This window comes from Aspergillus ruber (assembly GCF_000600275.1).
Source record: "Aspergillus ruber CBS 135680 unplaced genomic scaffold scaffold00071, whole genome shotgun sequence".
NCBI classification, from domain to species: Eukaryota; Fungi; Ascomycota; class Eurotiomycetes; order Eurotiales; family Aspergillaceae; genus Aspergillus; species Aspergillus ruber.
Genome location: NW_024467367.1, coordinates 7816 through 21678, shown reverse-complemented (window position 1 = coordinate 21678; position 13863 = coordinate 7816). Strand labels below are relative to the sequence as shown.

The window sequence follows — 13863 nt, the reverse complement described above, 5'->3', positions numbered from 1 at the left end:
ACCTTGTGCATTGGTTCTTGACTGCTGAGTATTCTTTTTGCAAACTAGAAAGCTCCGCGGTCCACCATTTCTTGCAATAAGGGGAAGGTCTTGCTTTCGGAGTATTCTCTGTGATCACTCTGGTTACCCGTTCCATCAGAGTTTGGAGGTGATGTTCCAGGGAGTCTGGTTCTTTTATCTCCTTGTATGTCCACTCATTCTGTTCTAGATCATGTCGAATCTTGTCCCAGGGGGCATGTTGAAAAAGGTACCTTGGTAGAACTGTTTGAGACTCTAGTCTGCTGGATGTATCAGTTGCAAAGACTGTTTCAATTGCTTGGTGATCTGATCCATGCTCATTTTGGTGGGTGTGACAGTGTATCTTTCTCCTTGCAAGGGATTCTGAGGCCAATGTGAGGTCAATTGTTGACTTCCAAGGGCCTGATTCATATGTTATGGTACCCCGGGGAAGCAGGCTTTGTAGTCCGAGTTCTATCATTAGTTCCAGCAGTGGCTGTGCTTCTCCCAGCCGGCGCGAGTTCGCGATATGGTCACCTCCCCACATAGGGTCATGTCGATTGAAGTCTCCTGTAATGAGGACATCTAGTTTCTCTTCGTGTTTCTCTTGTTGGCTCTTGCATATCTTCTTTATCTCCTGGGTTGTTTTTTGCAGTCTCGTGTATCCTCTTGGACCTAATTCAGGTGGGACGTAGACTGATATAGCCACCAGGTGTCGATTGTTCACTGGTAGTACGACTGCTGTTATATCTGATGAACCTGTGTCCACCTCTTGGGCCAACCCTCGATCCTTTTTCACCCAGATCATACTGCGAGTTGCCGTCTTCTTGTTATTCTCATCTTTGACTTCTGGTGGAAGGATTGGTTGCCATTTGTTGTGAGTATGGGTAAATCGTTCTCCATCAATCTCATAAATGCAGGGTTCCGTTATCATTAATAGGTTGTTATTCGCCAGGGTACTGTCATTCAGAAGGCTGAGCTGGGTCTCTGGTCCTTTCCTGAGGTTTGCCTGTATCACTTGAAACATTAATTGGGGTTAGAGATGGTCATGCCAGGATTCCTGCCATGAACTTGGGCTCCATTTCGATTTCTGAGCTTCGTTATCTCATCTTTCCATTGACTGCAACCTGAATATGATGCCTCATGACCTCCTCCACATGCTCCGCATTTTCTCTCTGCAACTGTGCATTCAATGACCTTGTGGGATCCAGCACATCTCCTGCAAACTGTTTGATTTTTACATCTAGCCTCTTTATGGCCGTACTTCTGGCAGTTACGACATCTCATTGGTCTTTGTTGGTATTGATATTCAGATGTGAATGATACTTCACCCCTAATCTGGACCATTTTGTGGTGGAGTAGCCGTGAGGCGTCACTTGCCTTAGAGAGATATGCTATCATGGATCCGTATGGTTTTGGGCCACTAAGCCAGGATATCCTCTGGGCCTGGGCTTTGTTTTCTTGTTGGAACATGTCCTTAAAATCTTCTCGCAGTTCCCCATTCTCAAAGACATCGATCTTCCTGACATCATCTATTTTGATTGGGTACCACGGTTCTTGTCCAAGCCTTGCCCCCTGCAGTTTTTCTAACCAGGCCTGGTTCTGCTGGAGAACCCTGGCGTCTTCCTCGCTGTTCACAAAAACTTTAAGTGAGTTCCTGGGAGTAGATTTCACTCCTTCAACCTGAACCTGTTTGGTGTTTTGATCTTTGCTCAGTTCATTGTTAATGGTTGTTTTGGTTAAGGTTGGGTCGGTCAGGAGTTGTTTTGTTTCCATTGTAGCTGTCCGTAAGTTGATCTTGATGCTTGGAAGACCTAGTGCTGTTCTTGCCATCTGGGTTGCTGGAGAGATTGCTGAAGATGGGGTCACCACAGACGCCCAACTTCTGCCTGTGCTCGGTGATTGAACTGGAGGAGTAGCCAGCTGCGATCCTGAAATTGCTGTCTGGATTTCGCCAACCATTTTCTTGAGTTCATCATTGTAGTTGGCTTGTGTTGACTTGATGGTCCCAGTGAGTGCCTTGATTTGTTCTTGCATTAACGCGATTTGATTTTGGTGTTCCTGCTCCCTCCTCTCAGCATGCTGTTGGAGGTGCTGGATCGCGGTCGCCTGATCATCCAGCTTTTCTAAAACCAGATGCAAAAATCTGGTAGAGCTGGAGGAATTTGATCTTGTCTCGTTGTCTTGGTTGTTGATCTGCTTTGTTGGGTTTGTTTTTCTGGTTCTTTTTCCGCTGAGGGACGCGTCGTGCGCCTGTTCTTCGCTGAGGTGCGCTGGTCGGCTCACATTCCTTCGTGGTCTTCCCTGGCCGGGAGAGGTGCCTGTTGACGCCTCTGTATCAGAGTCTCCCATTGCTTCAACTAACTTATGAGATTGCATGAGGTATAACTAAATGCAAGCAGCACTAAAAGCTAAACATGTGACTTCAGATTAGCTGGTCTAAAAGCCTCCTTATTGGACAATATCCAATGGGTCTATGGACTGGCCCATGGGCCGGCCCATTGGCCCAAAATTCAGGGGGTAAGGCCATCCCCCTGCTGAAAACCCCATCTGAACTTTTTTTTTTTCACCTCTGCGATCAGCTCATATATATCAATCAAGCCACTTTTTTTATACTGTATGCTTATATAAAGTAGTTATAACGATTTAGTATAATCAGACCGTATTAAACTCTTAGATTTATATACGAAAATAGTAATATGATGGAAATATTTAAGGTACTGTCTTGCTAGGTGAAATACATGAGTACTGTATACAATGAATATATATCTCTGCAATCAAAAGGCATTTGTAAATTTGGTATTAATAGCATAGTTAAGAGATGGTATACAAAACGATGGTATTTTATCGAGCTAAGTAAGCAAGTTATGCATTAGTTTTATGCAATTTGGGAGCCAAATGGGCATTTCGTGGGCCGCCCATGGGCCGGCCCATTGGCCCATGGGTGGGCTGACCTGACCCCCGGCCCGTCCATGGGCCTTGTGGGCCGGGCCATGGGCCTGAAACTCGGCCCAAACCCGGCCCAAAGCCAGGTCTAATTGTAACCCATTCTCAATTCCCCTGGATAACTGTACGAGGTCTCTCACTGCATTCCACTGCAGTAATCACCTTAGATGTTGTACAGAGTCCCATCGCAAAGCCAGTTTCATCAAAGTTCCAGATGTCATCCTCATGGATACCATGTTCCTCAATGGCTTTGTGTACAGTTTCAAACCACTGTCTAATGACTTTTGGATCTTCCTGTTTTGCCCGCTGGTATGTAATTCTTCGATTATATCTTGTACGTAATTCAGGACGGCGTCTGGTAAAGGAATATGCCCAGTTAACTCCAAGGGTTGCAGTTGAATTTTGTGTTTGATCACGAAGTAAAATCTGCGCCATTCCATGTAGGTATTCAGGCCGAATTGAAAAGCCTCGTTTATCTGCATCAAGCAGACTCTTTACAAGGACTTCCTCTTCAAGAGCTGTCAATTTATGACCACTGGCACGTGTTTCTGCGCGTGGTTTCTTTCCTTTAAGTCAACGACGAAGAGTAGCCTCAGATACACCAAATATCTCAGCAGCTCTCAATATTGATTTGATTTTTTTGTTTTTATATGCAGAAATAGCCATTTGCATGCGATTTTCTTGGGATAAAGGCATTTTGAAGGATATGGTAGAAAAAAGATGAAGAATCTCAACACGTCGTTGGTGGGCGAGGCGAAAATTCGTCACTCGGCCGTGTTCGTCACATGGCCGTGGATTACGTTAACGAGATTTGCATGGGAGAACTGGAGGAAGCTAACGAGACTCGTAGTAGCGGGGTTTCTCGTTATTTATATGGAGAAATTAATTCAGGCAACATGGTCGCCTCGTTATAGCGGGGATCTCGTTGTAGCGGGGCTCGTTATAACGAGGTTTTACAGTAGTTAGAAAGATCGCACTCCAAAGTATTAGCCTATATAACCCGCATGGTCAGGAGTCCAGCAGCAAATAACACCGACTCAAATATAAAGCAAAGCACGTTTTGTAGTGCTACACTTTTGACCCTCTAGTCTCGGCTTCCGGCAGTCGACAAGCTACTCAATGCAAGTCCATCCGAGAGCTCGTTGTCGGAAAGTGGACCTGAAAAACTAGCACCAGGGACCTTCGTTATAGGCTAAGTTTAACATAGTCTGATAGGTCCTATCCACATGGTATTCTAAACCCTGCCCCTATAGCACAGTAATACCTATTAAGGAGAGGGGTAAAACAGGGCCATTGCGAGTCGAAAACACCCATTAGGCTGTCGTTCCAGCCGGCAAAATGTGGGTGTCGATCGTTGACATGAAACGTTCGACCCGTCTGGCAATTTTGATTAGAAGTCAGAAGCTAACCCGGCGACAGTTTTTGCGGTCATGAAACAATAAATTCCCTTTTCAGGCATTTAGGCTGTTTCCAATAGATATGGAAGCTAGTCGGGCAGGTATAAAGGGGATTTGGTTTCCGTCGATTGAGGACTACAACAACGCCAGCGATCATCTATCAAGTTGGAGCTTGCAATGACAACCTTGAAAGCAAACAAAATGGTTGCATTCTATTTTTTCTTCTTCGCCCTCTCCGCCATCTCTGCCTTCGCTGCCCCCGGCGTTAACTCCGCTCTTGTCCAGCTTGCGAAGCGCGCTATCACCAGCTCTGAGACTGGCACCAACAACGGCTACTACTACTCCTTCTGGACCGATAACGGTGGGGATGTGAGCTACAAGAACGGCAACGGCGGCCAGTATAGCGTCGAGTGGAAGAATTGCGGCAACTTTGTCGCTGGAAAAGGCTGGAATCCCGGCAATGCCAAGTACATTCGCTCATGGGCCTGCAATCCATAAAGTGGAACGAAACTAACCGCGATTCTGTATAGGACCATCACCTACAGCGGCAACTTCAACCCCAGCGGCAACGGCTACCTCTCCCTCTACGGCTGGACCAAGAACCCTCTCGTCGAGTACTACATCGTCGAGAGTTACGGCGACTACGACCCCTCCAGCGGTGCCACCCAGATCGGCAGCATTGAGAGCGACGGCAGCACCTACAAAATTTACAAAACCACTCGTGTAAACGCGCCTTCCATTGAGGGCACCTCAACCTTCGACCAGTACTGGTCCGTCCGCGAGAACCACCGTGTCGGCGGCAGCATCACCGTCCAGAACCACTTCGATGCCTGGGCTAGAGCTGGTCTGACTTTGGGTACCCACGACTACATGATCCTTGCTACGGAGGGATACCAGAGCAGCGGGTCTTCTTCGATCACAGTCCAGTAAACTGGCTCTTGTCGTTCCTCTTTTCATTCGTGTTCGACTGCGGCAATCTGTTAAATTTACTAAAAAGGAGACTGGGCGTCCTTTAACATAACGGTTTGCGCTTGCAGTAGTTTGGCCTCTTTCAAGTCGAGGTGAGCAATGGGGATGTACTTTCCTTGTATCTTAGCTTGCTGTGTATAGGTATAGTCCCGCGGGTACCTTTCGGGTTTCTGAATATAATGCACTCACAGCACAATCCTCTGCCGTACTGCAGTTTGCCAATTGGTTGTACTCTGTAGAACTGAAGCCTCGGGTCTGGATTAACTACACACCAGCACGAGACAGTGAAAGGACAATCACAAGAAACGGCGCGGCGGCTAAAACTGCCGGTCAAGTCGGCCCAACCACGACGCGAAAAAATGGCTCGTTGAATATATGAGATGCATAAGTGGGCACCAATGGAACCTCCCTGCCACATCGCTATAGTCACACCATTGTAGACTTAGTCGGGCCGATAGCCGTTAAACAATGTTATCCCCTGTCCAAAGCGCACTGGGCAACGGCACGGCCCCGGGGTGAACTTTTGGAATCTCTGTGCCGAAGGACATGCGCGTATAGCCCCCAAAGCATTTGACGGGTTTATAAAGTCATATCACCAAGGTGCACAGTCAACCGCTCACTTGAGCAAGCTCCAAACCACCTGAGACACCAATCGCCAACCCACCATGGACCTGATCAAGCAGCATGTATACTACCTCTTGTCGCCCCAAAAGCGCACACACAACCGCTCGATGAAAGTGCTTGCACTGGGCATGTCCCGCTCACGCACAGAATCACTCTCCCGCGCGCTCCGTATCCTCCGCTACAACCATGTCTTCCACGTTTTCGAAATGTGACAAAGCACACCAATGCTCTTGCGCTCGTGGACGATGCAAGGGTGGCAGAAATAGAGCACCGCCGGGACGGCCTGTGGCAGGCCACCTCGGAAACTGCAGGCGTTCGTAATCCAAGGTACAGGAGTCGTGTTCCACACGCAGCAGGAACAGCCCAAGCGAGATATTTCGTTAGGTATTGTATTGAATCAAAACTTAATATTCTATTCTCCTCTCCGCATGATGAAAAATTTTGAGGACACCAACTACTTGCCGACTGCTAATTAACTGGTTGCTGCTATGGACTTGACTGAGCTTGTTGATCCTAGTGAGCTCCTTATCTCAAGTTCAACTACTACAGTAGAGGAACCAAGTCAGCAAGATAACCGCTTAGCAACTGCTTCTGCTCCAATAGTCATGGAAGCAAGTGAGAATAGTGAAGCTATGCAGCAGCAGGAGGTAAGATGATTTTCCAAGTACTTGGGAAGTAGTTGGCGAGCAGTTACTACATACTTAGAGGCTCCGACAATATTACCTGTCCCCCTTACCCAGGCCAAAGGCAACAACTCCCTTACTTCGCTTCATATTGAGTAAATACAGGATCTCTCTGAGTATCCAGCATCTCATATATGGATACACTTATGTAGTAGCAGTTGGAAATCGCTCACAGGAAGAGATGGAGAAACTAGCCCATAATGTAAGTAATTACCAACCACTTGCCAAGTACATGCTAACTACTTCATTCTAGGTTCAATATGCAAAAAAACTCAAATGGGGCCAGAAACGGCCTGTATACTGTCCATTTTTGAACTCTCAAGTAAAAGGAATGGACCTGGACATGCTCCGGAATCTTTGCATGTGAATACCTAAATTCATATATTGCATCGTATCATCACACGTCTGCAGATGATGATATTTGGGATCAAATTCGAAAATATCAGCAAGATATCCGGCTTGCAGACGCTAAACCAACTACACGGAATGCCTATAGGTAAGCAAGTGCTCCTGAACCACTTCACAAGTACTTATTAAGGATTTCAAGCTTCTACCGAGGGAAATTAGGTATTTTCAGACTGGTAATGCATGCCTAGAAAACCTACCAACGTGCAAACCAGTTTTTCGGTATCATCAGCGGATGGCAAGTACTTAACAAGCACTTGAAAGCCAGTTGCTAACTTATTAGAATGTTGATGGGAGTTATACTCCTTATATTGGGTGTATCAACGATACTGGTTTTCCAAACAAAACACCACCGAGGAAGTATTATGAACTTTACAACTCTTGATTTGAAGTTTCTAGAAGATCTTTTCAATAAGGATCTCATACCGCCAGAGGAATGCGGTATTTTTGAACCATTATCTTCACGACGGAAGTACTGTCGTAAGTACTTGCTAACTACCTTCCAGCTGTTAGGGGTTTAACTCAAGTTGTCCTAACCTAAAGCTACCCTTTACTATACAAGAAGGAATCGTTGAAGAAGAAACAAACAGGGCAGAGGTGGGAGCAGTCTTTTATGGTCGTACGGGAATGAGATTCCAAATAGTGTTCTCGGAGGTCAGGAGTTGACCGAAAAGGTCACCGATAGTCTTCATGTAAGGGGATCGTACGAAGGTCGTCAATAGTCGTTTCGGTCCCCTTGCTGGCTGCGTTCTGTGCTGGCCTTAGCCAAACTGCCATCCTTTGGGTTCGTACAAGAACCCCATAACAACCCATGGCTCTTGGATAAGAATGACATGGTAGTCTTGTTCAAAAGCAAGTTGGAGAGCAGCTTCATGAGGGGAGGGACTCCGGGCCACATTGACCTGGATGATCCGCAGCTGTGGGAGTGTTTTGTCATATCTCATTGGGGTGGTATGGGACTGGAGCCTCCTTCTGGGTCTTTGTCTTCAGAGGTGGGGTTCATATTTGTTTGATTAGTCTGGTTGCTATCCTCTGTGTTTTTGGGTGGCGGGATTTGCTGCTGGCCAGATTCAATTCGTCGAATGGCTGCTATTTGAGTCTTGGGTACCCGGACCAAGATGCCCTGCTTGATGCTGGGGCGTACAGGGCAGTTCTTGTGGTCTGCTGGAGCTGGACCTAAGCAGTTTGCGCATTGGTGGGTGTTCTTGCAGGGTGTGGGGGCCTCATGGTTCTCTTCAGTGTGGTCTTTCTTCCCACACAGTCGGCATTTAGGTTGTCGAGTGCATGTCCTGGGGCTATGAAAGTCCCAGCAGCGGGTGCATTGTTGGATTCTGGGGTTTATGTTTTTGTGTACTATGCGGAGGTTCCTGCCAAAGAAATGGATCCAATGTGGGATTCTTGAGGCAGCAGTCTCTGGCACTGCCAGAACAATTGTTGCTGTGTTATCTGTGTTAGGTATATGGCTCTTTCTGGACCAGTGTAGCTTAAGGGGTGAGGTGCCAGTCTGCAGTTTGAATTCCTCTTCTGCTGCTTGCTCTGACACTGCAACTGCCGAGCCATCATAGGCCGTATACTGTTTAGTAGCTCCTGGAATCACAAAAATGGCCCACTTCTGTTCTGGCTCAGCATTAGAGCCCTGGATTGTCTGTTGTATTTCCTCCTTCTTGTCGAGCAGGATCTGTCCGCTTTGGGTGTCTCTAGGCCCAATTGCAAGCCCTGTGGGAATATGTTGAATCTCTTTTATGGTGTTGGTCGCTGTTGGGCCCAGATCATTCTGCAGCTTCTGTAGTACTGCATACGGGCTGGCCTGCCGGGCAGGGTGATCAGTTGGGAGCCGGAGGAAAAGGCGGAGAGGTCTTCCTAGCTTAGGGGGCGTGGTATAAGATTTCCTTGTGGTCTTGCTGTCTGATTTGGACTCAATGGCAGCTGCGTATGTCTGGGGGCGGCTAGCTGGGGCTTGATTGACTGTGGGGCCTTGGTCTTGTACCTTGGCAGTTGATTGGGTGAAAAAACTCTGCACAAATGTGTGCAGAGCCTTGCCAAAGGAGAAAGCTCTAGGCTGTTCTTTTTGTTTCATGGAGGAGATCTTCTCATCTAGTAGGGATAGAATCTCCAGTATGTCCTCATCTTCTTGCTTTTCACTCGTAGCCCGGGCTTGTAGGATATTACTGACATGTCTTGTCAGTTCATGGTCCAGCTGCCCATCCGGACTCCGGGGCTCTGGGAGAGCTGGTGGTGGATGATCTATCAAATCCATGTCCATATCCATGTCCGTGTCTGGTGACACTGAGGTTGGCAGAGTTGTAACCTGTTCATCTGGGGTGCTCTCTACTGGGGTTGTCTGTTTATCTGGCTTATCTGGTTTCAGTCGTTTGCGGATTCCCGCCCGTTTGGCAGTGCTATAGATCAGGCTGTTATCCCATTGTTGGGGTGTGCCTAGGGTGCGGTCTCTGGCTGAGAGGCGAGTGACAGGTGCCATCACGAGGGTGCGACAAGAAGTCGATCTCACTAAATTACAGTAACATATTGTAATTGGATCTTGCGGATAATCGACTCCCCGACTTCCCCGACTCGGAGTTAACCGCCTTATTGGCTTATCCGTTTCACATATAGTTAGCCAAGCCGAGAGACCATCGGTCAAATCAACTACTCTGGCACACTAAAACGTGGCGGGACCCGCTTTACGAGTCGATGCCACCTACCCTCTCACCTCTAGGCTCTAGATGGGTTGCATTGATGGACTCTGCGGAAGTCTAGATCCTTTTAAGACATTGGGGAGTGCATTATGTACAAGCAAAAACCCTCACTCAAGTGATAATTAATAACCTATCTCATTTGGAGCATCTATACGACTTCAGAATTGACGGTGGAGCTGGCAACCCTGAGATAGGAGCCACAAAACTCTGTGACAAAGGGTGTGCATTTAGGGGTGGTTATGTTGTTGCATGATTTAACCGCTGGAGATTTTTGCCTATGTAGAAACAGAGTTCCTGGATATTAGTCTGTCGCAAAACATGTACAGTCTCCATTTCCTCACCCCATGCAAGTCTGCAAATCGCCGCTGCCAGTAGAGCCCAAAACTGTAGCTGATTCATACCTTCGTCTAATGAACCCTGTATAAAAAACAGTCGACTTTTGGGGCTGTTGCAGGATGGCACCGTAAGGATACAGAAATTGCCAAGAGACGGAGGAGCTCGTCAAACCTCTTGGACAAAGAATCGTGAAGAGGAGTAGCCATGGCTTTCATGTTAAAAGTATCTTGTCAAGATCTGTAGCTATTATCACAGTTAGTCCTACTTCAGAGAAACCATGTATGAATGAACAGCCCTGAAGGACCCTGAATCAGACTAGTTCCTCACCCTGGTTGATGCGCCCTGCAATAATTTCCGTAATAGGATAGACGGCCGACGGGCCAGCTTGGCAGCTAACCCCGCCTTTAGCAAAGGTGGGGTAAGGCTGCTAAAAGAGGCATTTACAGCAATTTAGCCAAACCCTTCCAATCTGTATGGGCTATCAATAGATGTGACGGCCTCATAGACCATCTAGATAAGGTTCGTTGGTGTGCCAAGATCCCGTCGGCAATACAGCTTTGTTTTTCACTGCTGAACACAAGCTTTAGTCCCCTATGAAACGCGCTTGCAGTAAGGGTTGGATCTAGTTCAACGGAGACTAGCTTACGCTTTGTAGGCCTTGTCCACCTTTGGTGGCGTCCTTCCACTCATTACAGATAAACTTTATCTGATACAGTTTGTTGCTAAATGAGCAAGTATCTCTAAATGTCTTGATCCCCTGCAGGCTGGCAGGTAGCTTAATTACAGCTTTCCTATAGTACAGTAGCATAATAACTTCCTCTATGTCTAACATGTATAGTCGAGATCTAGGGGTGCCGAGTGTCGGGGCTCAGCAATGCACGTGAAGGAGATCCCAGCCATTTTGTCATACCATACTCATGTCCTGGCTTTGATAATTTCCGATATTCTTCCGGTTGAACTACATCCTAGTAGAATATGAGAGATACGATTGGAGACTCATTATTATTATTATTAACATAACCCACAAGCGGACCGCGCACACAAGCGGGTCGCGCACCTTTATATTGCATACTAAATGGCCCTTTTTCTAACCTTGATATATCAACAATAACAGTTCTAGGAGACATGGGACTGCTAGAGAAATCATTCTTAAGTAGTATACTTGCATACATTAAGCTGGTATATCTTCTAAGTATGTATTTCTTCAGGTATCATATATTACAGCTGTATTGATCTGTATTTGTCTATTTATCGGTATTGTTGGGCTATTGGATCATAATAAGGGGTATATATCTCGAGTATTTACTTTCATAATATATAGCTTCATGTTTATCTAATAATTGTCCATTTTCATATATTGGTTGTTGAGATATCGAGGTCAGAAAAAGGGTCATTTAGTATGCAATACGAAGATGCGCGACCCGCTTGTGTGCGTGGTCCGCTTGTGGGTTACATTACTATTATTATTATTATTCATACACGCATCTGTCAGCCCTATAGGCCGAGTGGCGGCAGGTCCTGCGGGGCGGCCGGGTAAGCCGCTGTAGCGGTGATCGCTATGTACATCGTCGCCTTTCTACACATCCTGATATGTTATTCCGCATGTTGTATGTCCCGTGCTGCTTTTTTTGTACTGCTGTTCCCATGGCCACGAAGAACGATTGGAGACTTATCTATGCTCCTAAACACGATGAAGTTTGGAATGGACTAGGATAAGAAACATGATTAGTTCGGAGATGCATGCCGTAGGCAGGAATATATCCGAGGACGGTGCCAAAACCGGAGTAAAGATACGCTATCTGCTTCTCAAGGTGAGGAGGTAGGGCCTAAATATGCAACAAACATGGCGAGACATTACCAATCATCATTAAAGAGTAGCTGGATTAGCCGGTATTTCGGGCCTATAAACCGTGTCTATATACTACGTTTACTGCCGATCCCGACGGATATCGCTGACACTCAACATTTCCGTGAATTTCGACGAAAGAAGATGTCTTGTAAGGCACAGGAAACGTGTCGATCTCAATTTTACCACTGCTGGACATCATTCACTTCTGTATTGTGGGCTGTAAAGCTTTGCAAGACCTCCGTCATGTCAGCAGCATGCCCACTCTGTGCTATTTAAACAGCGTTGGCCGGTACTCCCAGGCCTGTAATATCCATCAGGCCTGCAACGTTATTAGTTACGACAGATTGATCCGCCACTTATACTTTCACTATGAAGCTTCCTTTGGTATTTGCCTCCCTCGTGGCCACAGTATTCAGTCAAAAGGAGCTGTGTGCACAGTATGATACTGTCTCGAACCCTCCATACACAGTGAACAACAACCTCTGGGGAAAGGACCAGGGAACCGGCTCCCAGTGCGTCTATGTTGACAGCATCTCTAGCTCGGGCGCTGCATGGCACACTACCTGGACCTGGAGCGGTGGCGAAGGTACGGTGAAAAGCTATTCTAACTCCGGAGTCAACTTCGAGAAGAAGCTCGTGAGCGATGTTCGCAGCATCCCCACCAACGTCGAATGGGAACAAGATAACACTAAAGTCAACACTGATGTGGCATACGACCTGTTTACCGCTGCGGACAAGAATCACGTCACATCAAGCGGCGATTATGAACTGATGATTTGGTGCGTATCAATTGATCACTCCTGAAGCAGTTTATTCTACATTGCCTGTGCAACAAGGAAAGTTTAATAGACTGACTCAACCGGCGTTTTCATTTTCAAGGCTCGCACGCTACGGCACTATCCAGCCCATTGGCACCAAAATTGATTCAGCTACAATTGAAGGCCATACTTGGGAGCTGTGGTACGGCACTACCATCCAGGCAGGCGCTGAGCAAAAAACGTACAGCTTCGTCTCGGCAACCCCGATAAACTCATGGAAAGGAGACATTAAGCCATTTTTCGAATACCTTACATCTAAGCAGAAGTTCCCTGCTTCTACCCAGTACTTGACCAGTAAGGACACACAACCTTAACCCGCACACGAGCAAAGTCACTAATAAGGGCAATGTGAAGACCTGCAGTTCGGAACTGAGCCTTTCACTGGTGGCCCAGCAACATTCAAGGTTTCTCAATGGACCGCCAGTGTCAACTGAGAATATGGAAGCTTCATGCCCTATTCCTCAATGGGGCTGGTGGCCCGCGGCCAGGTGCAGTTGGCATGGTCTGCTTACTCCCACTACCTATAGATGTCTTTGATTTGCTTCGGAAATTGGGGGCTTGTGGCCGATTTCCCTATAAATTGGAATTTGGCTTGAAGAAAATATCCAATGTTCTTATATCGGTGTAACGGCTCAGCCCAGCGCCTTCATCAGCAAACATAATCAACACGGCAAACAATGCCATGGAAGCAACCAAGGCAAACAAGCTGCTTAGCGAGGCCACACACAACCATATAGGACTTCTTCGTGTAAATAGATTTGTCTCTTCTCTTTTCTTCTCCAGATTCGATATTCTAGTCGATGGCTACACCGGTTTAGATAGGAATATCATTTCATTAGTATCTACTGGTTCAAGCTCGTGACAATCAGTCACAGGAGGACTTTAGGCAGTTAGCAATCACGTCTTTTTTGTTTTGTCTAGTTTGCTGTAACGTGACCCACATGCGAATGTCACACACGGGCGAATGTCACACGAAATTGCTCCGACGTGACTTCTGACTTCTATCACAAATATCACCACAACCAAATATGCGTCAGAAAAATGATGAAAGCCAAGTAATATTGGCCCTTCAAGCTATGCAAAATGACAAAAAACTGAGCGCTCGAGCAGCTGGAAAGATCTATCACGTGGATCATGAGAAGC

The 13863-nt window shown here is 46.8% G+C and overlaps 4 protein-coding genes across 4 annotated transcripts; 2 read left to right on the top strand and 2 right to left on the bottom strand.

The window, feature by feature from the left end:
• Positions 1 to 2769: 2769 nt before the first annotated feature.
• Positions 2770 to 3180, bottom strand: EURHEDRAFT_417877 (uncharacterized protein; the record flags this gene model as incomplete). The annotated part of the gene is made up of 2 exons (XM_040783302.1): positions 2770 to 3034; positions 3110 to 3180. Coding segments are annotated over 2 exons (243 nt in total), but the record flags the coding sequence as incomplete, so codon positions are not given.
• Positions 3181 to 4541: 1361 nt separating this feature from the next.
• Positions 4542 to 5270, top strand: EURHEDRAFT_468207 (glycoside hydrolase family 11 protein; the record flags this gene model as incomplete). Its single annotated transcript, XM_040785241.1, has 2 exons — positions 4542 to 4807; positions 4871 to 5270. The coding sequence occupies 2 exons, from the start codon at positions 4542 to 4544 to the stop codon at positions 5268 to 5270; spliced, it is 666 nt and encodes a 221-aa protein (XP_040633701.1).
• A 2464-nt stretch (positions 5271 to 7734) lies between these two features.
• On the bottom strand, positions 7735 to 8171 carry EURHEDRAFT_417871 (uncharacterized protein). Its single transcript, XM_040783301.1, has one exon. The coding sequence runs from the start codon at positions 7963 to 7965 to the stop codon at positions 7783 to 7785; it is 183 nt and encodes a 60-aa protein (XP_040633700.1). The 5' UTR covers positions 7966 to 8171; the 3' UTR covers positions 7735 to 7782.
• Positions 8172 to 12271: 4100 nt separating this feature from the next.
• Positions 12272 to 13413, top strand: EURHEDRAFT_511450 (glycoside hydrolase family 12 protein; the record flags this gene model as incomplete). The annotated part of the gene is made up of 3 exons (XM_040785975.1): positions 12272 to 12681; positions 12782 to 13014; positions 13075 to 13413. The coding sequence occupies 3 exons, from the start codon at positions 12272 to 12274 to the stop codon at positions 13152 to 13154; spliced, it is 723 nt and encodes a 240-aa protein (XP_040633699.1). The 3' UTR covers positions 13155 to 13413.
• Positions 13414 to 13863: the final 450 nt, after the last annotated feature.

What these genes read in the sequence shown, in the direction of transcription:
- EURHEDRAFT_417871 (XM_040783301.1), bottom strand. Translation starts at nt 7,965, where the DNA reads ATGAGATATGACAAAACACTCCCACAGCTGCGGATCATCCAGGTCAAT.